A 25,985-nucleotide genomic window follows, 5' to 3' on the forward strand; every position below is an offset into this window, starting at 1 on the left:
TATAATAATTACAGAGGCCTCACACTTGTGTCAGTTGTCATGAAAATATATAGTATACTTATTCTAAAGAGACTAGAGAGATAGATTGATGAAAAGCTGAGATGAACAAGCAGGATTTAGAAAAGGTAGAAGTTGCATTGACCTAATTTTCATTTGAAGACATGTTGTACAATAATGTGCAGATTATAGAAATCCACTTTTGATGGCCCTTGTGGACTAGGAAAAAGCCTTTGATAATGTGCACCATCCAATTTTGTGGACAGTCTTGAATTATTAGGGAGTTCCTCTTAAATATGTAAATTAGATAAAGTCTGTTCATGAGCATAACAAGTGCAAAGTTGATGATAGTGGAATCCTATCAAATTAACTTCCAGTGAACAGTGGAGTACTCCAAGGGAGTATGTTGTCACCTATGTTGTTTATCATCCTCATGATTTTTGTAATGCATAGAAAAGTTGGGGATGGTAGAGAAGGATTGGAATGAATTGGAAATAGGAAATTAACGACCTAGAGTATGGTGATGATGCTGTCCTTATAAGCAGAACACCACAGAATTTGCAATACTTGCTAACTAGAATGCATAAAATATCACATGAGGTTGGGCTCAACATGAATAGAAGAAAGAAACAAATGATGAGAACGGAATATGAAATGGAAGAGGAAATATTATTTGAAAGAGAATGGATTAATGAGGTAGAATCATTTAAATATTTAGGAACTATGATCTCATACTGGGTCTTTAGAATTGGAGTTTAATGAAAGATTGAAAAAAGCAAATCAAACAATGGCTATACAGTATTAAGTAAAATTTGGAAATCAAATCGCCTGAAATTAAATATAAAAATCAGGCTATACAATACAGTATATGAATTCAGTGAGATCGAGGTTACTGTATGAACATGAGTCATGGTATGACAATGAAACAATATCCAACAGATTTTGTAAATTTGGAAACAAAGCCCTCAAAAGAATATTGAGAGTTAAATGGCAGGACAGGATTAGAAATGAAACTATAAGAGATTACTCGAGTAACTTATATGGAAGAGATCATGGCGAGTGGTAGATGGAGATTAGTTCACCATATGTTTAACAGGGCTACACATAGGACTAGAAAAGTTGGAAGACCCAGGACTACAAGGATGAGGACTATTAAGCATGAAGTAGGATAGGATGAATTGAGAAGCATTGATTTCAAAGCTCAAGATAGAGACGATTGGCGAAATCTAACCGAGGCCCTTTGCACCAATAGGCATAGGAGATGGTGGTGATGATGAGATTGGGTCATGATTTACTGTGTATCCCAAAATACCAGTGGGTCAAATAAGTGATGAACGTAAAGACGAGATAAAATTTTTATAATGAGGCATTCTCTGAAAATAAGACTACCACAAGCTAAATGTGTTGAAGATTATTTCATTTATCACATAAAAAATTCATTATTCCATAAAGCCTAACAATTTCTACAGATGAAATTTTTCAATTACAGGACAAATTCCAGACACAAATAGGCAATCCCCACACGTGCAACAATTCAAGTCAAAAAGTCTCATTTTACATTAATGATACTGGTTCAACACTTTGACAGCAAGTATTAAAAAAAAACACCAAAAGTTACCCTTGCAATTAGTACTTTTGTAGCCATAAAAATATTTAAAAACTTGAAATAAAGTCAAGTGGTTATTACCAAAAGGACAGTGTACGGAATACTATTGTACTTACCTCACTGTTTTTTCGGAGGCCATGTGTCCGCAAGGATTAAAGCAGAAAGTTGGATAGCCACTGTCAACATAGAATGCAGGTTCGATACCCATGCACAGTTTGACTACCGGCCCAACCTGAAGGAAATATTTCGTATTGATAATGGTGATGAAGAATTCAATTTACAATGACAAAGCAACTTTACATTTTGTGAATTAATTACATTTGTGTAAACATCAAAGTCTACAATTGTGTAATAAAAAATTAAAATGATTAACCACTACGAAGGATTTTTAACTTGACGAAGGTAAAACTCAGTACTTATTCGACTGACCCAAAATGGCTTCTTAGAAATTAACACAAATATAGTTTAACTAACAGATAATACCACTGCAAAATTTTTTAAACTGGGAAAGAGGAAATGATGAAAACTAGAAGACATTTAGGCATTCACACAAAATACTATCTTATGTTGTTAATAACGTACTGCAGCTCATTAGTTTAACACAAATTGAATCATGAGTGGTAACTTAAATTTAACCCCCAGGGACAGACAGAACAAAACCCCAAGTTTTTTCTTATTTTAGTACTGACGACCAATTTTCTGAAAATTTTCTTAAAAAAAGAATGTTAAACATCATTCAAAAGGAATATACAGTATGCCGTATAATTTCCACACCCAATGTATTATTATGTGAAAATAACCCATTATTAGTTTTATCACAAAACAAATCTTGACATTTATTCATCATAGACTTCAGCTGTCATGTAAGTACAAAATCCCACAACTAGATATTCTCATCCCATTGCATATTCCTACATATACACCAAACAGACATGACTGATTAACAATGGGTAAAAATACATAAAATGTCCAAAAGAATGAAACGTCGTTGTCCAGGTGTCAATGAAAATTCATTCGGGGGTTTTCTGTCATACGTGGAAGTGTATCCACACTCGTTGTGTATCTCATGTCGGGGTCAAGATTGTGTACATAAGGACAACTGTCCCCGAGTGCATTAAGTAGCCTGATTGGCAATGGACTCTAGTAGCTACGAGGAAGAAGGCCAGGAAGGAATGCTCTCCTTCGAAGAGGAGTAGAGGTTCCAGGAAGCCTTCTAGGGCTTTGACTACAAGGAGCCCCTCTACAGTATTCCAACTGTATCCCCTGCCCCATCCAAGGGAAATGTTGCTTCCCCTTCACAAGAAGGAGGACCCTCGTCGTTGCAGCCATCGGCCTCCCAAAAGCCGTCCGTGAAAGTTTTTTTCCGCTGTTTGGACCCATTTGTAGGATTCATTGGGACTCCATTTGCCGACGTTTTGGCTGTATGTAACATCTTGCTCACTGCTTCCTGGCAAAAGCCCCTTCCCTTGCAGCCTCTACCAGCCCCCTCCACCTCGATGCTCTCAGGGTCAGCGGCAGGACATGTGGCCACTCCACCTCCCTCGCGGGTTCCCTTGTTGAACTACATGGGTGCGCCAGCTATCTCGGGACCTGCCTCACTAGACCTAGAGAGGGCACCTGTCATTTCGGATTTGCTGGGACATGAAGGGAGGCCAGCCTCTGTTGCCACCAATGCTCAAAGAGGACTTCTCGAGCTCCCCAGAATGGCGGCCGAGGTACTGTTTGGGTACCTTCCTTAACTCCTTTAGGTCGCCTCCTGCTGAAGCAGCGCCGGCCCAGAGGTCAGGGGACCTTGCTTCTCGAAGTAACAGGAAGAGACACACGTCCAGATCCTCCTCTCTCGAGGTCGTCTCCCCTCCAGGATTTATTTTTAATATGAGTACCATCTTCTACTATGTAGGACTTGTTTACTTTTAATTTTTCTCTATGCTTCTCTCTGGCTATTTCTTTGTCTCTTCATTTTTTGACCATAATTACCAAACACTACACATGGTTGATTACAGTATAATCATTTGGCTTAATGCCAACAAGCCTTATGTACGATATATAAATTATTGCAGTTCATAAGTTCTTCACAGATATTAATTCCTGAAGCATTGCCATTCCACCAATCACAAGACATTTAGGAGATCTAGATTTATAATCACCCATAATACCATTTGGAGAAACTTCATAATGGTGAGTATTGAGATTTGCTAGATGTTTCAGGAAATGTATCACATCACTCTTGTTTACTATTGGATGAACTGCATCAGCATAAAGTTAATGATGGAACTAACGTTTCCCTATAATTTCTTTGAGATCAACTTCATATGGGGATGAATGAGAAATAAAGTCTAGAAAATAAAGATTTAGTTGCCTCAGTGTCATAATCTCATTGCCAACATTTTGTTAGATGTCTCTTACTACTGAAGTCCAGTGTGCAGCATAATCTTGGTCGTCTTGTTCCACAGGTTCCCCTTACCATTGAAAAGCTTATCCACAAACTTTTTGAAAGCTTCAATATTAAGAATACTTTCTGTATATTGGAAGCAATAACCTCTTTTGATATCAGCTTGAACATAGATCCACTTGTAGTGTCTTCTACAGCGTTGAATGATCCAAAAAGGTTGCAGTACACAACAACAATCTTGAACTTCATGATTGATTCCTCCTGAGAAACCACCTTTGCTTCTGTAAGGCAATGGTGTTGTGGAACTTTGGTACTAGAAGTAGAAAGGAGGTCTTCAGTCTCTTCTGCTATTAGGACCAGTGGCAAGGGGCTGTCAAAACAGAATTTGAACAACGTTGTGACAAAAGATGCAATTCCAGGGATAACTCCATCGCCCTTAGTTTTCTTGTTCAGGTGTTCTATATCTTGACCTATACCAGGGCATGTCAATGGAATTGAATTCTAAGAGTTAACAGTAAAGTTACCCTCAAACCTTGCCAATGCTATGTATTCAGAGATATTCTGTGCATAGTCTAATCTGATGTATGCAAAGAAGTAGAGTAGCCAATTACCTCAAGACCTAATTCATGTACATACAGTACGTCCCCAAACATACATAGGGTCTCATATTTATCATCAAAGTATTTCACCTGCTTCTCAAGATTAACAGATGCTAAAGTTACGAAGAATGTCTGGAGAGCCAGTTGGATGTCTTTCTGATTTCTGTATACTTGTGCAAGCTCCTTAACACTTGACTTGAATGTCAAACTACTCGAGTTTCTTCTAAGAAAGTTTTAAACCACAGATCAAAGAGGACTGGAAGACTTATTTCATCGGTTTCAATTGGTCTGTTGTGGTGTTTTCCGTTGATGATCTGATTGACAGTAATACTACTACTGTATAGAGATCAGCCTCCTCCCATGCTTCATCAAGTCCACTTCATTCAAATAGCAAATAACACATAGTGCAGTGTGAAAAGCTCCAGGACAAAAGATCCATTTGTCTTTGTTATTTTGGGTTGAGGTACTCTAGCTTCAGGACCTTTTTATAAAGGTTCACGACATATCTTTATTGCATAAACATACTTTGTAATATTTAAAGTATTTCACTCTTAAAATGTATGTTGTATCAATAAAATTAAGTTTATATGCAGATCGATACAAGATTTACAGCAAATTATGTGCGGCAATTTTGAATTATAGCAAATTACGAGCAGCCATCTTGAATTTAAAAATGCGTACCTTAAAATCCACAAACATATTTTTTTTTATTTGAGATATGCAAAGAAGAGATTAAGAATAGTTTCTATTCTATCAATTTTTTTAACATCTTATGTTTGCTCATCCACTAGTACAGCGAAACCTTTAAGTACGAAAGTTTCGTTATACGAAAAACTCATCTAACGAAACAAAAAAATATTTTTTTGCCGTGTATTACGGAAAAATACTCGGGATACAAAAGGAAATTCACACAGCTACTATTGTCCTGCTCTCCTATTGATCCACATCTTTCCCATCATGCCTCTACCATTTCGTTTTGGCCTTCACTATTGTTCAGATTGAATTCAGGATGGCGATTTCGATTTCATACTTATAGTTTTTGTGTTGTTTTATCTAACCAGTAATTCTATACCCATGGGTCCCAAGAATGTTGTTGATGTTCAGGGAAAGAAGAGGATGCTTTCTATAGAGACAAAGCTGGAGATAATCAAGAAGTATGAGGCTGCCACAAGGTTGAGTGTGATTGCTAAGGAATAAGGCCAAAATCCATCGACGATAGGCACTATCCTTAGTCAGATTGATGCCATCGAAGCAGCAACACTTTCTAAGGGCATAACTGTTCTTTCTAGTATGAGGAGCCATGCCCATGACGAGATGGCAAGACTACTTCTCCTCTGGATTAAGGCCAAGGAAATTGCAGGAGACACAATCACCACAAGGCCAGCGCCATTTCTATGATTATGAGGTGCCGGTGATGGGAGATGAGAATGAGAGAGAGATTACAAGAAAGGAAGTGAGGAGAGCACTAGATGAAACGAGAGTAGGAAAAGCATCTGGTATGGATGGTGTGAGAGCTGAGATGTTGAAGGAAAGGGGTGTGACTGTACTTGAATGGTTGGTGAGATTGTTTAATGTGTGTTTTGTGTTGTCAATGGTACTAGTAAATTGGGTTTGTGCTTGAATTGTACCACTATATAAGGGTAAGGTAAGGGAGATGTACATGAGTTTTGTAATTCAAGGAGTATTAGTTTGTTTAGTGTAGTTGGAAAAGTGTATGGTAGAGTACTGATTAATAGGATTAAGGATAAAACAGAGAATACAATATTAAAAGTACAGGGTGGTTTTAGAAGAGGTAGTTGTATGAATCAGAATTTTACAGTTAGGCAGGTATGCGAGAAATATTTAGCAAAAGGTAAGGCGGTGTATGTTGCGTTTATGGATCTGGAGAAAGCGTATGATAGAGTTGATAGGGAAGCAATGTGGAATGTGATGAGGTTATATGAGTTGGTGGAAGGTTGTTGCAAGCAGTGAAAAGTTTCTACAAAGGTAGTAAAGCATGTGTTAGAATAGGAAATGAAGTGAGCGATTGGTTTCCGGTGAGAGTGAGGCTGAGACAGGGATGTGTGATGTCGCCGTAGTTGTTTAACTTGTATGTTGATGGAGTGGTGGAGAGGTAAATGCTCGAGTGCTTGGACGAGGATTGAAACTGGTAGACGAGAATTACCATGAATGGGAGGTAAATCAGTTGTTGTTTGCGGATGATACTGTACTGGTTGCAGACGCGGAAGAGAAGCTTGGTCGATTAGTGACAGAATTTGGAAGGGTGTGTGACAGAAGGAAGTTAAGAGTTAATGTGGGTAAGAGTAAGGTTATGAGATGTAAGAGAAGGGAAGGTGGTGCGAGGTTGAATGTCACATTGAATGGAGAGTTACTTGAGGAGGTGGATCAGATTAAGTACTTGGGGTATGTTGTAGCAGCAAATGGTGGAGTCGAAGCAGATGTACGTCAGAGAGTGAATGAAGGATGCTAAGTGTTGGGGGCAGTTAAGGGAGTAGTAAAAAATAGAGGGTTGGGCATGAATGTAAAGAGTTCTGTATGAGAAAGTGATTGTACCAACTGTGATGTATGGATCGGAGTTGTGGGGAATGAAAGTGATGGAGAGAGAGAAATTGAATGTGTTTGAGATCAAGTGTCTAAGGAGTATGGCTGGCGTATCTCGAGTAGATAGGTTTAGGAACGAAGTAGTGAGGGTGAGAACAAGTATAAGAAATGAGTTAGCAGCTAGAGTGGATATGAATGTGTTGAGGTGGTTTGGCCATGTTGAAAGAATGGAAAATGGCTCTCTGCTAAAGAAGGTGATGAATGCAAGAGATGATGGAAGAAGTATAAGAGGAAGGCCAAGGTTTGGGTGGATGGATGGAGTGAAGAAAGCTCTGGGTGATAGGAGGATAGATGCGAGAGAGCGTGCTAGAAATAGGAATGAATGGCGATCGATTGTGACGCAGTTCCGGTAGGCCTTGCTGCTTCCTCCGGTGCCTTGGATGACCGCGGAGGTAGCAGCGGTAGGGGATTCAGCGTTATGAAGCTTCATCTGTGTTGGATAACGGGGAGGGTGGGCTGTGGCACCCAAGTAGTACCAGCCGGACTTGGTTGAGTCCCTTGTCAGGCTGGGAGGAACGTAGAGAGGAGAGGTCCCCTTTTTTGTTTTATTTGTTTGATGTCTGCTACCCCCAAAAATTGGGGGAAGTGCCTTAGTATATGTATGCATGTATGTATTATTTTTCATTTATTATAGCAATAAGTTTTAATATCTACTTCCTTTACAGGTATTGACGGTTAGGTTAAGTATATTGAATGACTCATATGTATTTGGCTCTATTTCGTTCTGGTTTTACCTCTATCATAAAATTTAATGAGGTGTTTTCATAGGGCTTGGAACGAATTAGGCGATTTACATGTAAAATGAGACTCGTTATACGAAAAAATAATGTTACGAAAGACAATCCAGGATGAAATAATTTTGTATCCTAGGATATCAATGTATCATCATCATAACACAAACTACAACAATAGCTGGAAAAGCAGATTCCTACAAGTCAAAAAAAGGAAAAGGCAATAATTAAAGTATAATAATATGCAAACTTTAAAAAATATTAATAGCAATGAATAAATTAACTAAGAGATTTGGCCCTTTAAACCTAGTACTAGAACCCAAGAAGCCTTTCAGAATTTTATTTGTAATAATGAATGAATGAAGGAAACTAAAAATATGATTATACAGTAATATGAAAATTAAATGAAGCATACCAATGTAAGTATGATAGTGCAACTCTTGTACATATATTGCCACAGCAAAATTTACCTAAGATAAAATCAAAGTTAACACTTAAAAAATTGTAGGCTAAACATGAGGAAATACTGTACCCAAAAATAAAATTAAAACATTTTTTTTAAAATCTCATAAGAGTCAACATATACAATAAATTATGAAACAATATCTATGCCAAGCTACTCAACAAAAAAGTATTTGCACGACGTTTGAACTTCCTCACATTTCACCAATCCAACAGGACAGTGTTCCATAATTTGATCACAACAAGAATAAAAATCTAAGGATACTGCTATGTAATGAACTTCAAATTACAATAATAAAAAAGAATAAAAACACTGCCAATTTCCACTTAAAGCAAAATGGGTGTATCAACTATTTTAATGAACTTTTCTATTTTATTTTATCTTTAAGGTCTCTGGTCACAATTTCTATCTACATTATATTGTATTTTTTTTTTTTTAAGGCAAAAATTGAATAAGAATAAAACCATTCTAGGTAAGCCAAGGAATCATTGCATTAGAACAGTTGAAGCTCGATGGATGCACTACCAGGAGTTCTAGGTATACATAAATTGCCTTTTATCACTTTTCATGTAGTCTGGATGGGAAGCTGCAATATTGATCACCAGAAGGAGGGAAATAATACCTATAGGTTTGTATAAGAAAAAAGAATTAGAGTATTTTTTTTTTTTTATCGGAACCCAATCATGATAATTGCAACTTAGGTTGGATCAAGATCTGTGTGATCCAGGAGAGTACTTGGGAAGACGGGTCAGAACCTTTTTAGTGTGAAATAGTCACTGTTATAAGCGTAAGCTGAATTGGCAAAGTATGCCCCATATATGGGAGACAAATGTCTCCATATATGTGAGACAGGAATACTAATAACCCTGGAAGTCTTCACCTCTAAAATTCCATATTTGAAATAGTTAAGAGAAGAGAGAATCAAAAGAGGTAAAGGATTCCTTTTGACCATTCCTTAAATGAAAATTTGGCTAATTACTACTGGTGGTTTCAAGGAAAGTGTGCATCCACTTAAATGACTCAAGTAAAATCTTGTATAAAACATACTACTACCACCCAAGTAATAGGACCAAAAGACTTTGCCCCTCTCTCACAGACTTGAGAATGACTATCCAGTATCAATATGAGACCATGAACTTTTAGCTGTTTCTTAGATCAATCCATGAAATTATAATAATAGGCAACTGATACTTCAAGAACTTCTGGTTCTCCTAGGGTAATAAAAGACTCCTTTTTCTCAGACTCTTTCTACCTCGAGAATGGTTGCTGGCCGGTTCGAACTTGTGCTTGGGGACTAAGCCCATCGAACCTTGAGGCTCTGATTGACCCTAGCAGCTCCAGACTGGGCCTTTAATGAGCTTGTTAGGCTCATGTCTGATAGTGGCCTCAGACAAGACATGCCTACAGCAACGACGTCTGGCCGCAAAGAAGTCGTAGGAATCAGACAGTAAGGTTTGAAGTAATGACTTCGTCAAGACCTTAAAAGGTGGTTCTTCTTCATACATTAAAGAGGTCTTTTCTGCCATTGTAGCCGAGTTGATAGGTCTACTCAGGCGCATACAGGCTTCGAGCTCGAGGCATATCAGGGATTCCGGAAGCCTGGGTAGCCACTCACTGAACTGAATGGAAGCACAGTCAGCGCTTAATTTACCCGATGTGAAGGTCGCCGGGGCGTTAGTCCAGCAATCGTGATCCCCCAGGGACAGGAGGGAGGTCGGATGCGTTTCCTTCAGCTGCGGTAACGGCTTGTCCTCGTTTATTGCCTGCTGAGCAAGGTCCGATATCTTAGTGACACACGGAGTAGGGGTTTACTCCTCCACTAGAAACATCGTGTACGGGCTCTTGTGAGGTGTTAACGTAGTGTTAACACACTCCCACTCGTTTAAGGGCCGGACCCAGGTGGACTGAGCCTGCCCCTTTGGGTACATTTTGATTTCTTTGGGGACCTTGTCAAACCTTACGAGTGTCTCGTCGGTAAGGCATGCGAAACCAGAGAGAGGGAACTGTAGACCCGGCGGGTAGAATTCAAAATCTTCTACAGTCCGGGTGCCAAACCCTTCGATGGTTAACATACCATCTTTGAAGGGAGAGCGCAAGGACGCCTTCCACGGATTGCTTTCGACGAATTCCGGGAGCTTAGAGGCATCCGGGATGATATATTGTGCTGTTGAGGTAGCCCATAACAAATGAGACCCTGTATGAGGCTATCTGGTTTAGCACTCTCTCTTCCCCCTAATGGGCAATAATTTCATTCAATTGTCAAGTTAACAGAGGCACCAGGAATCTTTCATCATATAATTCGTGGTGACTCGGTATGTGACACGAGGTTTGAGCCAGTGAGCTACAGGGGTCCGTAAATTATATATATATGTATATATATGGATAAATATCAACACAACATCGTGTTCAAATAGAAATAAATTTCTACCTCATCCCTGGGATCGGTCGCTGGCCTCCTCTAATGAAAGGTCAGGTTGAAACTAACCATGCCACGAGAGGCCATGCATCAATCTTGAAAGGGCTGCCGGATCGAAGGGAGCCTCCGGGGTCGTAGGTTTCAGGCCGGGCTTCGCTCTCGACCCAAGAGAAGTCTTAACTGGTTTGGTGATTTGGAAGACCTGTGAGTCTTTGGTAGGGGCTGGCAGGTAGCTTTAACTTTAGGGACAACGGGACGTGGCCCGACATCAGCCACGTGCTTCCTTGAAAACCCTAAAAGGAAGAGACACAGGGTCTCTTTGCCCTGACACTCCAGGCAAACCCGCCAACCCAGATCTAAAGAGTCGCCAAGGTAGAAGTCATGGAAGACTGCGAGCTCCGAAAGAGGGTATATCGTTACTAATGAACAAGGTAACTCCGTTGGGAATGTAAAATAAATAGATCGAGAATAAATGTTTAAATCGATCAATCACAAAGGAAATAAAATGAAAATCCCAAAATAATATATCCGAAGTTATAATTATAGATAGTAACGACAGGGGCACCTACAGTGTCCCATAGTAGGGTAGTAACCCAAAAAGATCCGGGTGTTCCGAATTCTTAAAATAGACCGGTATGAAACCGGGACAAAAGGCTATGAACAAAATTTCGGACCGGTATAATAACCGGGGAGAAAACTTTTCATAAATTAACTGACATTGTCAAAATAATTCCATAAAAGGTGAAGATTATCAATGAAATAATATTGTCATAGCGCGAAATATACTATCCCGTCGGTACTGGGGAAGTATAGAATAACATAAAGATACATAAGTATCCCATAGCAGGTCAGTAACCTAAAGAGATCCGGATGCTCCGAATTCTTGAATTAGACCAATATGAAATCGGGACAAAAGACTATGAACAAAATTTCAGATCGGTACAGTAACCGGGGAAAAACTTATCATAAATTAACTGACTTTGTTAAAACAATTCCATAATAAGTTAAGATTATCAATGAAAAAATATTGTCATAGCGAGAAATATACTATCCCGTTGCTACTTGGGAAGTATAGAATAAAATAAAGATACGTGAGTGTCCCATAATAGGTTAGTAACCTAAAAGGATCCGGGTGTTCCGGGTTCTTAAAGTAGACCGATATGAAACCGGGACAAAAGGCTATGAACAAAATTACGAACCGGTATAGTAACCGGGGAAAAAATTATAAAAATTAACAGACATTGTTGAAACAATTCCGTAATAAGTTAAGATTATCAATGAAATAATATTGTCATAGCGAGGAATATACCATCCCGTCATTACCAGGGAGGTATAAAATAAAAAGGGATGAAAAAGGATGCAAAAAACAGTGATGAATAATTATAATCATAACTAGTTCCGGGGCCCCCGGGGCCGGGGAACAGGGTTGGTAAAGTAAACTTAAAGTAAACTTAAAGTAACTTAAAGTAAACTTAAAGTAACCTAAGATACATCCTTAAAATACATAAATAGAAAACTCCAGTTATGATCTAAAACTAATGTCTGTAATTGAATAGGGCTCCCGGAGGGAGGAAATTAATCAAAACTGTGTCAGTGTCAACAGATCTTGTATTTAAGAGCCCGGAGGCTCCGATGTCTGATGACGGGAGGGTACCACGGGAGAGCGCGGGGGGAGCCAATGGAACCCCCACTACCCAACCGGAGGTACCGGGACGAAGGTAATGATTCATGTAGAATATAATATAATGATATGGGATATTAATAAGTCCTATGCGGACGATAATAGCAGGAGGTACCGTAGGTGGGAACACTCCTAATATAAGTGCTCATTCTTACAACCATAGCTAAAAGCAAAAGTTACACCAAGGTGCAGTTATACCGAGCTAAAAGCAAAGGTTACACCAAGGTGCAGTTATACCGACTAATCACGTGTGATAGTCCCCGGTGGTCCCGGCCCTCCCCCTCCCCCGACCGATGGCCAATCGGGGCGACGGGAGGGGGGGAGACGAAACCGCCCGGTGTGAATGAATGAGACTAAGTCACACCCCGTGGGTACACTCAGTCCTCAATATGTCGGAACGTTGAGGGAAGACTGAGGAACAAGCATACTTGACCCGTATGTCATAACCAACAACCATCGAGTGAGAGGAAGGGTATACACTGGAGGAGGGGGGGATGGAATAGCCTCCCCAACCTGTGGGGGGGGGGGAATGATACCGGGGAATCACCAGTGCGTAGTGGTAGACAGGTCTACCAACTGGAGATCCCCTCAACATGACATGAAAATCCCAAAAATATGATCATAACGGAGTAAAGCAATAAATATAATATCAATGCACAAATACATAAACATAATTAATGAATTAAAAGCGAAATCACGTAAGTAAGGTTAGGCATTCAGAAATAATATGGCGAGAGAGGGACTCGGGCGAGTGGTAGGGGAGGAAGCATGACGCCATCAGCAGATGGAAAGCAGGGGTACCAACCTAGTTACTGAAGCGGTAGATCGAACAGTAAAAACAACGCGAGAGTCCCACTCGAACCAAATGTAAAACTAGGTGGAGCGTGATAAAACTAAAAGGTTTAATAATAATAAGTGAGATGGTCGTCTTCCTAGAACTAGCGAAACAATCTCAATGGTGACGCAATCCACCAACATGCACGAATGCAGGCATACCAACATAACCTACTCCTTGATGAAACGCTAACACTGATATCATAGGATAACATAAAATTAATGCTAGATGAAAGCAAAAAGACGGTGTACTATATAAATGTAAGGAAAAAACTCCTAAAAGTTCGAACAAATATTAATGACGGACGAACTAACAAGAAAAAGGGCAGAGCCGAACCATGAACGGTAAGAACGGGGACGCCGTTCATATATAAACACTTCTCAATTAATAAAAACAGAGGTTACACTGCTCAATCTCGCTAAAACTCATGGATAAAGTACTTAACTTCGATGGGGTATCTAGGGAATCGGCCATCGATTATAAAATAATGATAAATCCAAGGGTAAACACGAGAAAAAACATGTTGGACTTAATAACAACAAGTGCTATAAAGGAGTGACGTCACTGGCGTGGGTTGGGTTAGTGGTAGTAGTGTTGATCGGCACCTCGCTGTGGCGGGGATTTTGAAGAGGAGATATCTAAATAGTGCGAGACCTCTGGTTGTGAATTATCACGCCCCAGTATTTTATACCGACACCTTATATAGGTGAGCGAGCTGGGTTCAACCTGGCATTCCTATGCTTTTTTTCTCTGGTAATATATAGCAGTTATATTCCTTAGAAATAGTGCTCTAGGAGTATTTCACTGGGCGGCACAGCTCGGAGCCCAGAAATAGATTTTTCCTTCGTCAAAATCCCTTTTCTCACCCAAGATAGTAGTATTTTTCATGAGTGACAGGAGTAAAGCACTTTGTACTGTATAACAATACCTACTGTCTGGAATTTTAGGTCTTTACCAGGAGATAATCTACTAACAGCAAACCTCTGAAAATTTAAGCTACTGTATCTACCAGAGAGCATGAATGTCACTACCCCAGTTTGAATATGCAAACCACAGGAGAAAAAGCTCTTGAGTGTAAAGTCCAACAGCAACATTGCCTGTAAAAGTCCAAATATAGGCTTCGTGTTAAAACTTAATATCTGTATTTGCTAAAGATTCCTGGTGCGTGTTCTGAAGGACCACAAGAACATAGGATGAATGGATTTACCAAATTAACGTCCCTCGCATTGCACAAAACAAATGGTTCTTTTCTTCAATATGACCTTATTTTTATAAACCTTCCCTGATGTTTATGTTGCTGCTTTTCTAGAAATTTGGTTTATTGATAACTACACACAAAAGTTTTAAAATTTTTCCATCTTTCCTTTCAATAGAAAAATGACTAGTAAAGTAATGAAACACCAGTGGTTAGTTTTAGTAGAGTAATGTAATGAGAGACTAGTAGTTAATGGTAAGAAACGAAGCAGTGATGTGCCAGGAGCTCTTTGTTATTTCAATCTTACTGTTGCATCTGTTGAGAAAACTGTAAGTTCTCCAGGCTCCAAATTGTAATATGTTTTAATGAATTTCAAGATAGCTTTCTCTGGATTTGTTATCTATTATGGGAACAGTACTGTGATAGAAAAAAAAAACTTGCAAGAAGTGCATATGGCTCTATGTTCTTTCCATGGAAGTGTTTTCAAGCTTGAAGCACAAATGAAACTTGCTTTTACTTCAGAGGGAAATCCAGAAGCCTAGGCTAGGTGTTTAAAGTGGGGATAATGATGATAATGACATGCAAGTACCATTCTTTAATACAGCATTTAATCAAACAAGTTTTGATGGTGATGAACCCCAAAAGCTCCTTATTTATTAGCTCCCTTTGTTTATCTCAGTAGCCCTGCAAAAGTTTTAAAGGCAGTAATTCTGATCATTCCTTCCCCATTGCTAACATTAACCTACTTTCTCAAGGTAAGTCTGGTGGTATCAAAGTTTCTTTTAGTAATGTTTCTATATGTTCACTGTGCAATACAAAGTCAACATCCTGTAAAAGAACCTCTAATTCTTTATTCACTTCAGACCCTTCTGTTGCTTCACCTGTTCACTTCTGCAATCTAAGTTGCTCTTTTAAACAACTTCACTATTTTGGGGCTTGTGGTAGATATATAAAAATTGATCAAAGCAGATGCTCTGGTGGATACCAGAACTCAAGATGCTTTTGGGTGTTTTTCTAGGAATACCAATCTTTCTGTCTTCAAAAAACCAGCTTCAATCTTGGGAGTTACTTTCATGCATTGGAAGTCAGGATTGCCATCAAGTAGACATTCCAGATGAGTTGTCAACTGGACTTCAAGATCTTATGAGAGAATCTTACAATTATCCTTCAGGGAGAATTTCAGTATAAGATTCTACCATTCCCATCAAAATTGGAAAAACCTTCTTGATCCGTGGTTGCTGTTGTAGTCAAAGAAGGTTACTAGATTCCTCTAACTTCAAATCATCCTTTGTCCAAGAAGCTAGTTCTGTATCTGAGTTATCTTACAAATACAATAAAAGCTCAGACTTTCAACAAGAAACGGTGAACCCCCCAGAGAAATTTGTGAAACGAGGTGTTAAACCCTGGTCTGGGTGTTTTACAACAAGTTATTCCTAGTCCCCAAAGCTTCAGAGGGTTGGAGGACAATTCTAGTTGTCTTGACCCTCATAAGCTTTATCTTCACACAGTTTGAGAAGAATAAGCATTCCTCCCTAGTTTTTTCTTGGATACTGAATACTTTATCACTTCCAAACAAATGGTCACTATATCATTATAGCTAGAAATTTGGAAATGGTAGGGTTGCCCGTTTATAGGTATGTTTACAATGTCAGTGAACAAAAATAGTGAGCTTTGTTCACCCGTTCTGGATTCTTTAGCATGGAAGGTCAATGCCCAGTTGCAAAAATGGTCACATCTAGATCTTGTACAAGTTCCCTTCGCTTACCAAGATCCAGCATGTGTTTAACAAGTTCTGAATCTCTGCAAAAAGCAGGAACACTCTAATAGCCCAGTTTTGGCCACAAAGGGGAAGGGGCACGTATCTGTGGCCTCTGTTGTAATAGGGTCTTATCAGACAATCAATTTCAAAGATGATTCATCCAAACTCAACCACAATACATCTAACCACATAAGAGACTATCCAAGTATTCTCATTAGCAATGAGATTTTGCACCCTCTTGATTGCCTTTTATAGATCATTATTCTGTATCAGACACTGGAATTTATATTTAGAGTGGTACTAGTCTAAGAATGTATCAATAACTAAAACTAACAAGAATAATATTTTGAGTGGTACTAATCTAAGTATGTATCAATTGTTATATCTTTAAGGTTCAATTTTTATTTTTCTTAAATTCAATTTCAGCCATTAAGGGATATAGATCAATACTTAATTCTGTACTGAGAATGTATATCTGAATAGATATACCCATTTAGGGCACTAAATATATACTTAGGGCTCTTAGCCCTAGTATCAAAAGGCATCCAGTAATCATATCCATTTCTTTAATTTGGATGTAGTTATATAGTATTTAAAAGGTTCAACTTTTCAATAGTTTGAAAATATTTCACTTATATTTTTAGACTTTGTGGCTGAAACTTTTCGATTGACATTGGCTTCAGCTAAATACACAATATCCTAGAAGACATATATTTTAAGGTAGGCTTCAGGGAGCATTAGATGATTTTGTCTGTCTTCCTTCAGAAAAAGAAAGAAAAAAAAAGAAGGTTAAAACTAAGAGTCTATTGCAAGCCTTTCATCAGAAAATAGATTTCTTTGTTAAGTATTATTAGGAAACTCACAAGAAATAGGATCCAAATCCAATAAAAGCCTTGAAAGTCAAGGTTCATATTAGAAGTTCTGCAATAATATCAATTTTTGCAGTAAACATTCTTTGGAAAGTTTTAGTTGCAGGTCACTGGCATACCAAATTGTCATTTGCTAAACAATATCCTGAAGAGTCCTGGTTTACTTATTAAGATTATATGACTCTAGGTCCAATAGTGGCTGCTGTCAATGAGGTCTATAAACTATTTTGGGTTCAGGAAATTGATAATTTTCTCATCCTACAAATATCCCTAGAAAAACAATCTTGAGTCCTATAACTCAACATGTATTTTGAGATGGCTCTTTTAAAGGTTTAAAGGCCGCTCATGAATGACAGAGGAAAGGGACAGTGACATTGCCATATCAAGCAGGACAATGCCCTAAGGATTGACCATATCACATATGATCAGTGCCCAAGGCCCTCTAAACCCAAGCTAGGACCAAGGAGGTCCAGGCAATGGCTGCTAATGATTCAGCAGATAGAACTATAGGCTCCCCCAAACCCCCATCCTTAGCTCACAGGGATGAGGAGGTTGCAGCAACCAAAGGAACTAACGAGTTCGAAAGGGACTCGAACCCAAGTCTGCCAATCACCAGGCCACCACACCCCTAATAATCAAAGCCAGTCAAGTCTAGAATTATCTCTTTCCTTAACTGGTGTCTGACTTCCATCAGTGTGTGGGAGTTGGCAATGTGAACATCAAGGAAAATTCGCAGAAATAAACAATCTTAATCAAATTTTCCATGTACATACTCACCTGATGTTAACATATATACCCTCCTTTTGCTTCTTGTCACCCGTTGAGATCCTATTGCTAGATTTATTGGATCCTTTGACTGACCACACACAGTAATACATTGGATCTTTCTCTTTGGTTACGGGTCATTTTTCTTTCCCTACACATACAACGAATAGTCTGCCCTATTCTTTACACGTTCTCGTCATTCCTCATACACATAACACTGAAATTACCAAACAATTCTTCTTTGCTCAAAGGGCTAATTACTGTACTGTAATTGTTCAGAGGCTACTTTCCTCTTGGTAAAGGTAGAAGAGACTCTTTAGCTATGGTAAACAGCTCTTCTAGAAGGGCATTCCAAAATCAAACCATAGTTCTCTAAGTCTTGGGTAGTGCCATAGCCTCTGTACCATGGTCTTCCACTGTCTTGGGTTAGAGTTTTCTTGCTTGAGGGTATACTCAAGCACACTATTCTTTCTTATTTTTCTATCTTCCTCTGTTTTTTTTAAATGGTGTGTTGGGCAAGCTTAATAGAAGGGTCATGGATGCCTGGTGGTTTATCAAGATGTTGTCTTTTCCTCATGCATTTCTTCTTCTCAAAACCATCTTTACTGTCCTCCCTTCAGTTGAAACGGCTATCTTGGAGGATATTTAGCCCTGCACGATTTAATGGTTGCCCCATGTTGATCAGTTTTTCCAACTTTTTCTACAGTCTATGAGTTTGATCAATCACTTTATTTACATTTCTGTAAATATTGTTTTTGTTGACCTTGTTAATTTAGTTTTTAAATATGATGTATCTTTTTCATTATCATTAATTCTTATGCTGTCTGGAGACATTGAGCCAAATCCAGGACCAGTACGTCCTAGATTTCGTCAATGTCGTCTACAGTTTTGTGATATTCGTGGTCTTCGTGCAAATATTCAAGACCTTACAGTTGCGTCCAGACAATATGATATTCTTTTGCACTCAGAAACTTTGTTTTCTAATATGAGGCACTCACCTGAACTCCTTATAGCTGGTTTTAAGAAGCCAATGATTTTGAAATGGGATGCCATTACTTGAGCCCGGGGAATGGCAGTGTATATTAGGACGAAGTCCCCTGCTTCTCATAAATCCAGCTATGAATGTGGATGTCATGGGATTCAGGTAATAAAAGCTTGTGGCAGGCATAACAACTTCTATTTCTGTTCGATATACCGGAATTCTGACATGGATGATTCTATCTTTGATTGCCTTCTTACCATTATAGCTAAGATACATGATGATGATGGAAAGTCCTCTTTTGTCTTTGTTGGTGATTTCCATGTTCACCATAGGGAGTAGTTAAATTCTGCTTCTCCCACCAACTGCCATGGCTTAATAGCTTTAGACTTTGCCTCTGAATCAGGCTGTGAGCACATCGTAAGTGAAGCTACTCACAGGTCTGGTAACTGCTTAAACCTCATATACAAAGACTACCCTGGTGTTATAACAAGTAAGGTTGATGCTTCAGTTGGGACATCTGATCATGCCTTGATTTCATTAGTAATGAGACTGAGCAACCAGTCCCAGATGTATTATACTCGTGTAAGAGTTATATGAAATTTCACGCAGACTGGAATTGGATTTTGAGTGATCTTTTGGCACTATTGGTCACAATTGTATAATAGTGCTGATCTATTGACCCTTTGAATGAGAATCTAGTCAACATAATTAATAGGCATATCCCTTTTAGTGTGCTAAGGTACCGAGTGAAGGTCAATCCATGGTTTAATGATGCTTGTAGATGTGCTTATTTGGGGAAGGAGGCAGCCTATCATCTTTGGAAGGGTGACAGATCAGATTTGACTTGGAATAACTACACTCAAGTTTAGAGCTTTTGCTCAGAGTTTATGCTTCAACTAAAAAAGAATACAATTTAATCATAAAAAAAACCTTTCTGGTACAACCCATGAACATGTGTTGGACTACACTTAAATCTGCATTTAGTCAGGCTTTCTCCATCATGAGGCTCAATACTACACAGTATTCTAGAAGTTTTATTCCAGCTGTGACCAAGTTGTGGAGTGATCTTCCTAATCGGGTAGCTGAATTGGTAGAACTTCAAAAGTTCAAACTTTCAGCAAATGTTTTTATGTTGAACAGGCTGACATAGATTTTTTTTATAGCTAATACATGAAATATCAGGCTTAGTGTTGTTAATGTTTTTAAAATATTTTATTTTAATTGTTCATTATTTCTCATATCGTTTAATTCCTTATTTCCTTTGCTCACTGGGCTATTTTTCCTTTTTGGAGCCCTTGTGCATAATTATAGTATCTTGCTTTTCCAAATAGGGTTATAGCCTAGCTGATAATAATACAGTAATAATAATAATAATAACTGCTGGTGGCTCATTACTTAACCAGAGGCATATGTCTATTGAAATTAAAGATAGGAAGTTTTTAATTTTACGGTTAATGTCAACAAACAGCTTCTAGAGAAGAAGCAATATGAACATCAGGTGAAAATGACAATAACAAATTCTACTGTTAAAATTTCTCATGCTTCTACACAAAAGTTTACTCAACATGCATTATCTTTGAAAATTGTTTGCTAGAACACACTAAAATAAACCTAAAGGACAAACAACAGCTTTTTATACTGTGATTATTGGATGCTTTTTCTCTTAAAGACGACAAGATACATACTGTATTGTTAGAATGTATACACCCGAATAAAGAAGATCCAATAGAGAATATGCACCGTAACCATAGTACTGTTCCTTACCTTTATGCAACCTAAATGTAATATTTGATGGTAACCAGAACTTGGTACAATAGATACTGTACCTCCACAGGTGGAAATTAGGACGTCATACTTTACCTTCTCAATCAACCGAGTTAGCAGGGAGCAAATACAAAAATTACCTAGGAATGCACACCAGAGGATTATACCCATTTCATATAAACGGAAGTACATTACCAAATGAAGCACTAATTTCCCATTCACTAAATGCAACCACTAACACTTCAATGCCCAGAATATTCACGAGGAAATAAGTATTTTTTTCCTATGCTGTACTAATCTCCATTTTTTCTATATTTTTACTGATTTTCACTTTTCACCTTAATTCTTTTACCTTAAGACACATGGGCAAGTGTGAGAGTTTGAGTCCTTTTCGTGGCCCCACTCATGTAAGCCTTGCACATGGCCACAATTGAGGTACACAACAGGTTGCTTTTCTGTGGCAGTCAACGTAGCCTTACGGGGAATTACAAGTGTGTTCAAGCCAACAGGACACTGCGGTCGACCAGCATTCAACTCGTCCACCATTTGCTCAAGGTGTCGCTTGGTCTGAAATGGAATTTTAATGGAGATTTATATTAATACTTTGGAATTTTCAAATAAACATTTAAAATACAGTCTAATTCAAATATCTTCAATGTTTCCTGTACATTCAGGAAACCTGAATATTGCATCAAAAGTCAAGGGACTTTTGATGGTCTTAATTTGCCACATTTCTATGCAAAACACCACAGCATGAGCATAATTCCTTAAAAAGAAATAATTCATTACATCGTTGAATAACAATGCTTTAGGACCACACAAATTTTCCTCATGCAAGGCATCCCTTTGATATCATAAGCTGTATATAAAAAATATCAAAGTTTTGATTAAAAAAAAATTTGAAAAATTGACAAACTTTAAATCATATTCCAGCTTCAAAAATAGTAAATTTCCTGACATCTGCATTTTTGTCCATTTAAGGGTTCTGGGTTAAAAGAAGGTTGACATAACTGCATCAGTCAATCAGGTAGAGCATCAAGCATCTAATGCACACAATACTTTCTCCTGTTGTCTGACCAACTTGATTACAGGAATATTTTCAAGGGATAGTGTCTCACTCCCTGCTATCTTAACGCATTTCCTACATGAAAATTACTAATGCTCAAATCCAGATTAAGCCCATAACTATTTCTGGACCATTTATGGCTACGTTAACTTCCTTTATCAGTGAGTTTTTACCAAATATACTCAAAACAAGAAAATTATGGTGTCAACTCAGCTATAGAGCTTCAATACAAACGAACTCCAGAAAACTATACAAAGGTATACTTGAACACTAATTACATCAATGAGCTTTTAACTTAATAATATTTCAATTTAACATTTAAATAATCTACATTGCAGGATTCCGGCAGCAAATTAGCCTACTTGTATCCGAATCCCTACAACCAAAATAAAAATTTATGAGCTCCAATATAGACAATGGTCAAACACCACAATAAAGTGTCCAAAACATTCTATTCCAAGACAACTACTGTATGTAAAAAAAAAATCTGGGAAAAATTTCATTTAGCTCCATTATATTTTAGCTCTCTTAAAAATTGAAGATAATGGAGGGGCCATATTGAACTAGAGATATTTCCTACTACCAGATGCAAACGCACAAAAAAAACTATCAAACTTACCGGAGATTTTCCAAGCCCCTCAGCCGATCTCCATAATAACGTGGCGCCGCACAAGTCAATCAACGTTCCGTCTTTCAATATGTGAGTTTCATCCTCAATCTGCTCAATACACAAATGAATATAAATTAGCAAGCCATTTCTGAAGTTACTGGGCTTTTGCATAGTGCTCTTACTAACTAAGTATTACAATATAGGTAATTTACAGAAGTAACAAAATTATTCATGATATAGCACTTGCCACTGTTTTTGTGAATAGATTTTTACTTATGGGTTTCATCACCAATTTGCTTAACACATTCAATTGCAAATGACATCACCAACATTCCTCACTATAACAGGTAGTATCTACACATACAAAACAAGATCATTTCTTTATGATTTAGTTTAAAATAAAGTATTGCTGTCACGTGGGGTAGATAAATATCCAGGGGTTATGCACATTAATAGAAAGATCAACAGGACAATAGTAAAATTACCGCGCTGCATTTCGCTCTTGAAAAGAACAGCGATATAAATCTAGTTTCTTCTACTTGTTTCAAGTTCACAATTCCTCTATGATGCACAAATATTCTATTTCAACATTCACATCAGTTACATGTTATATATCTAAAAGATTAACACTATACTGTACAAACATATTTTTGGGACAGAGGCTCTGTGGAGTTCAATGGCTTTTCAAGTTACAGTACTGAAAATTATTTGCTTTTACAGCACAGTATATGAAAATTTGTCATTTCTAATTATAAACACAGTATTGCCAATAGTTCTGCCATAATAGCAAAAAAGGCTAAATACCGAGAACTGCCTTGTTCCATTCTGAAACTATGCAAAAAATTATCCTCCAGGATATTAAAAGACCAAATCATGAATTTTAAGCGTGAAGCTTTCATGTTTAACTTTCTCCATAAAGATACCTGTTCAAAGTGCTTTATTAAAGGTTAGCTATGAGCAATAATGGCAAGGAAGAGGTTACTGCAGATGCATATAAAAGCCATAGATACTGCATACACATTGTGCTGCTCAGTAACCAGGCCTTTTCTCCCCCAATATGAGCAATTAATAGAATTGGCAAATCAACAGAAGAAACAGTACATATATTCCCAAATGCCTAGTCCCTAGTTTAAAAGGACAGTAAGATCAATTTGGCAGTGAAAATCTAGTGAGCAAGACATGTGACGAGGGTTTAAACATGGGGACCACCACAGTGAAAAGTTACCAACAATACCACTGAACCATCACTGTTTGTTTTTCTTTTTTTCATAAAAAATGGATATCACCATTATAATAAGAGTTGCTTGCTTTACAGAAAGTTGTCATCCCCATTCAGTTGAGAGGTCATATACAGTAGTCACAATAAGTCTTATTTCTTTTAATCTTAAACTGAAAGGATCATTGATGCTTTTATGCTGCCAATATGGTTTCAAATGCACCATTCACCTACACAGTACATAGAACAGAATGTCCATAACATAAAGATTTATCTCTGAATATATTCAGTGGTTATTTTCTTCCTACCACTTTTTCTTTGTTTCAGTATACAGTATATACTGTCACATATCAATTTTATTCAATAGAAGCATAGTCTACGACAATGGCCTTTTACGGTTGTAGTGGACAAATGTCTACTCAGAAAGAAGAGAACTCTAGGTAAAATGGTAGTCTGATTAGATTATTAGGCTGTATTGAACCATAAAATTTCTTATCTTCAAAGGTACCAACAACTATTAGATAAACACAACACTCCAATACTGGATTCCACTTGATAATAGATGATTTTTTTTTTTAAGGATATTCAGGCAAATTAAAATGGTCCGACACAGTACTGTAGTACCTTCAACACCCAGGGCATTCAAGCAAATACACTAGATCAGTAGATGGGTGAGACTGGGCTCCCTTGGAGACACCAAAACACGAGTCTGGGGACTGAACCGTGCAAGGACCGCCAGCTATCCAGTGGGTGGCATAAGTGAGGCTAGAGTACCATTTAGGGAAGCATATCTAGAAGTACTATACATGTATATGACAAGTTTTGTGTATAGTATTAAGTTCAAGATAAATTACCTGCTTACAAGGTAGTAGATTGGCCAGGGCACCAGCCACCCATCGAGATACTACCGCTAGTGTTATTGGGTCCTTTGACTAGCCAGACAGTACTACATTTGATTCTTCTCTCTGGTTACAGTTTATTTTCCCTTTGCCTGCACATGCACCAGATAGTCTGGCCTATTCTTTACATATTCTCCTCTGTCCTCATACACATGACAACACTGAGATTACCTACATTTGTTTCCTGCTCAAGGGGTACTACTGCATTGTAATTGTTCAGTGGCTACTTTTCTCTTGGTTAGGGTATAATAGACTCTTTAGGTATGGTAAGCAGCTCTTCTAGAAGGACACTCCAAAATCAAACCAATGTTCTCTGGTCCTAGGTCTTAGTTTACTATGGTCTTCCACTGTCTTGGAGTAGAGTTCTCTTGCTTGAGGGTATACTTCAGCACAATATTCTATCTTATTTCTCTTCCTTTTGTTTTTTTTAAAGGTACTGTTTATGTAAATTTGTCTAAAATCCTACACAAATTAGACGCTTCTATACATTTACCTGTATACCCCTCTGCGGTGCCGACCGAGATTCTCTTAAGGCGTAAACCCCACCACCTACAGATACTTCTCTCCATATGCCAGGTGTTGCTTCACCTCCACAGAATTGATTTGGAGGATGCATTATTAACACGCCATTCGTCGTTAACCCGTCAATTTCACCATTATTCTGCCACTTGGTTGCTTTCTCCTAGAAAAGTGAAAAACATTTAGGAAAGTTATCAAATTTCAACTTCACTCAATTAGTGTATGAATAGCATTTCTCGGATTTTGTTTTTACATTTTATTGGTTTTCTAAGAGTCCACAGTATTAAGAACATATACAGTAAGAGTAATGATACATTTCTGTTACAGTCAATCAAAAAACAAGGAAAACCATTATCATGATACTCACACCAAGAAAAATATTTCTTGACGAATCGAAACCAGCGGCATAAACCTGAGTGACACGCGTTGTTCGGTGAGCAATTATCCGACACGCAAATCTACTAATTGTACTCTGTGTTACCTGAAAAGACATAATAGCTCAGCTTTAGTAATTTGATTAAATCATACACTATTACATACGATACCTTTATGATGGAACTTTAATCATTCATGCAGAAATGCAATCAGTACTGTAGTGTTACAACTTTATTTCAAATATATGAACACAACTTCCAATCATAAAATAGACCTTTCTGCCTTGAATTTAATTCTGTAAACATAGTATGCCTAAATGATTCCAATGCCAACTAATAACTCTGAACTATGTACTGTATTCACCTTCATTTCACCATGTTTGTCCATGACAACGAACAGACGTTTTTCCCTCCGTGGTTTCGGGCGTATCTACCCAAGATCGCCCCACCCACACAAAGACGAGAGAGCCCATTTACTTCTCGTCTGCGGAAGAGGTTTCTCGTAAGAAACCTTGGACCAAGGTCTCGCAGCTTATTAAGTGCAAGTCGGTCCCTTCCGCGCAAGTCCAACGGCCCAGGTGTAGCCACTGGGTCAGTTCGGACTCGCTGCAGTCCTCCGACGACTGCACACCTCCCAAGAGAGGCA

General features: G+C 38.1%; 1 protein-coding gene across 1 annotated transcript in view; it reads right to left on the reverse strand.

Moving 5' to 3' along the window:
• LOC137655571 (protein pellino-like) overlaps positions 1-25,727 on the reverse strand; it is a 40,935-nt gene extending 15,208 nt beyond the window's left edge. Inside the window, exons 1-7 of the mRNA XM_068389472.1 lie at positions 25,704-25,727; positions 25,333-25,446; positions 24,940-25,128; positions 22,341-22,439; positions 21,018-21,222; positions 20,656-20,666; positions 1,720-1,835 (exon numbers count right to left, since the gene is read on the reverse strand). Coding sequence (XP_068245573.1) covers positions 1,720-1,835; positions 20,656-20,666; positions 21,018-21,222; positions 22,341-22,439; positions 24,940-25,128; positions 25,333-25,446; positions 25,704-25,727 — 758 coding nt within the window. The remainder of the gene's footprint in view (positions 1-1,719; positions 1,836-20,655; positions 20,667-21,017; positions 21,223-22,340; positions 22,440-24,939; positions 25,129-25,332; positions 25,447-25,703) is intronic.
• Between the last annotated feature and the right edge of the window lie 258 nt (positions 25,728-25,985).

This window comes from Palaemon carinicauda, chromosome 16, assembly GCF_036898095.1.
Source record: "Palaemon carinicauda isolate YSFRI2023 chromosome 16, ASM3689809v2, whole genome shotgun sequence".
Taxonomy (NCBI): Eukaryota; Metazoa; Arthropoda; class Malacostraca; order Decapoda; family Palaemonidae; genus Palaemon; species Palaemon carinicauda.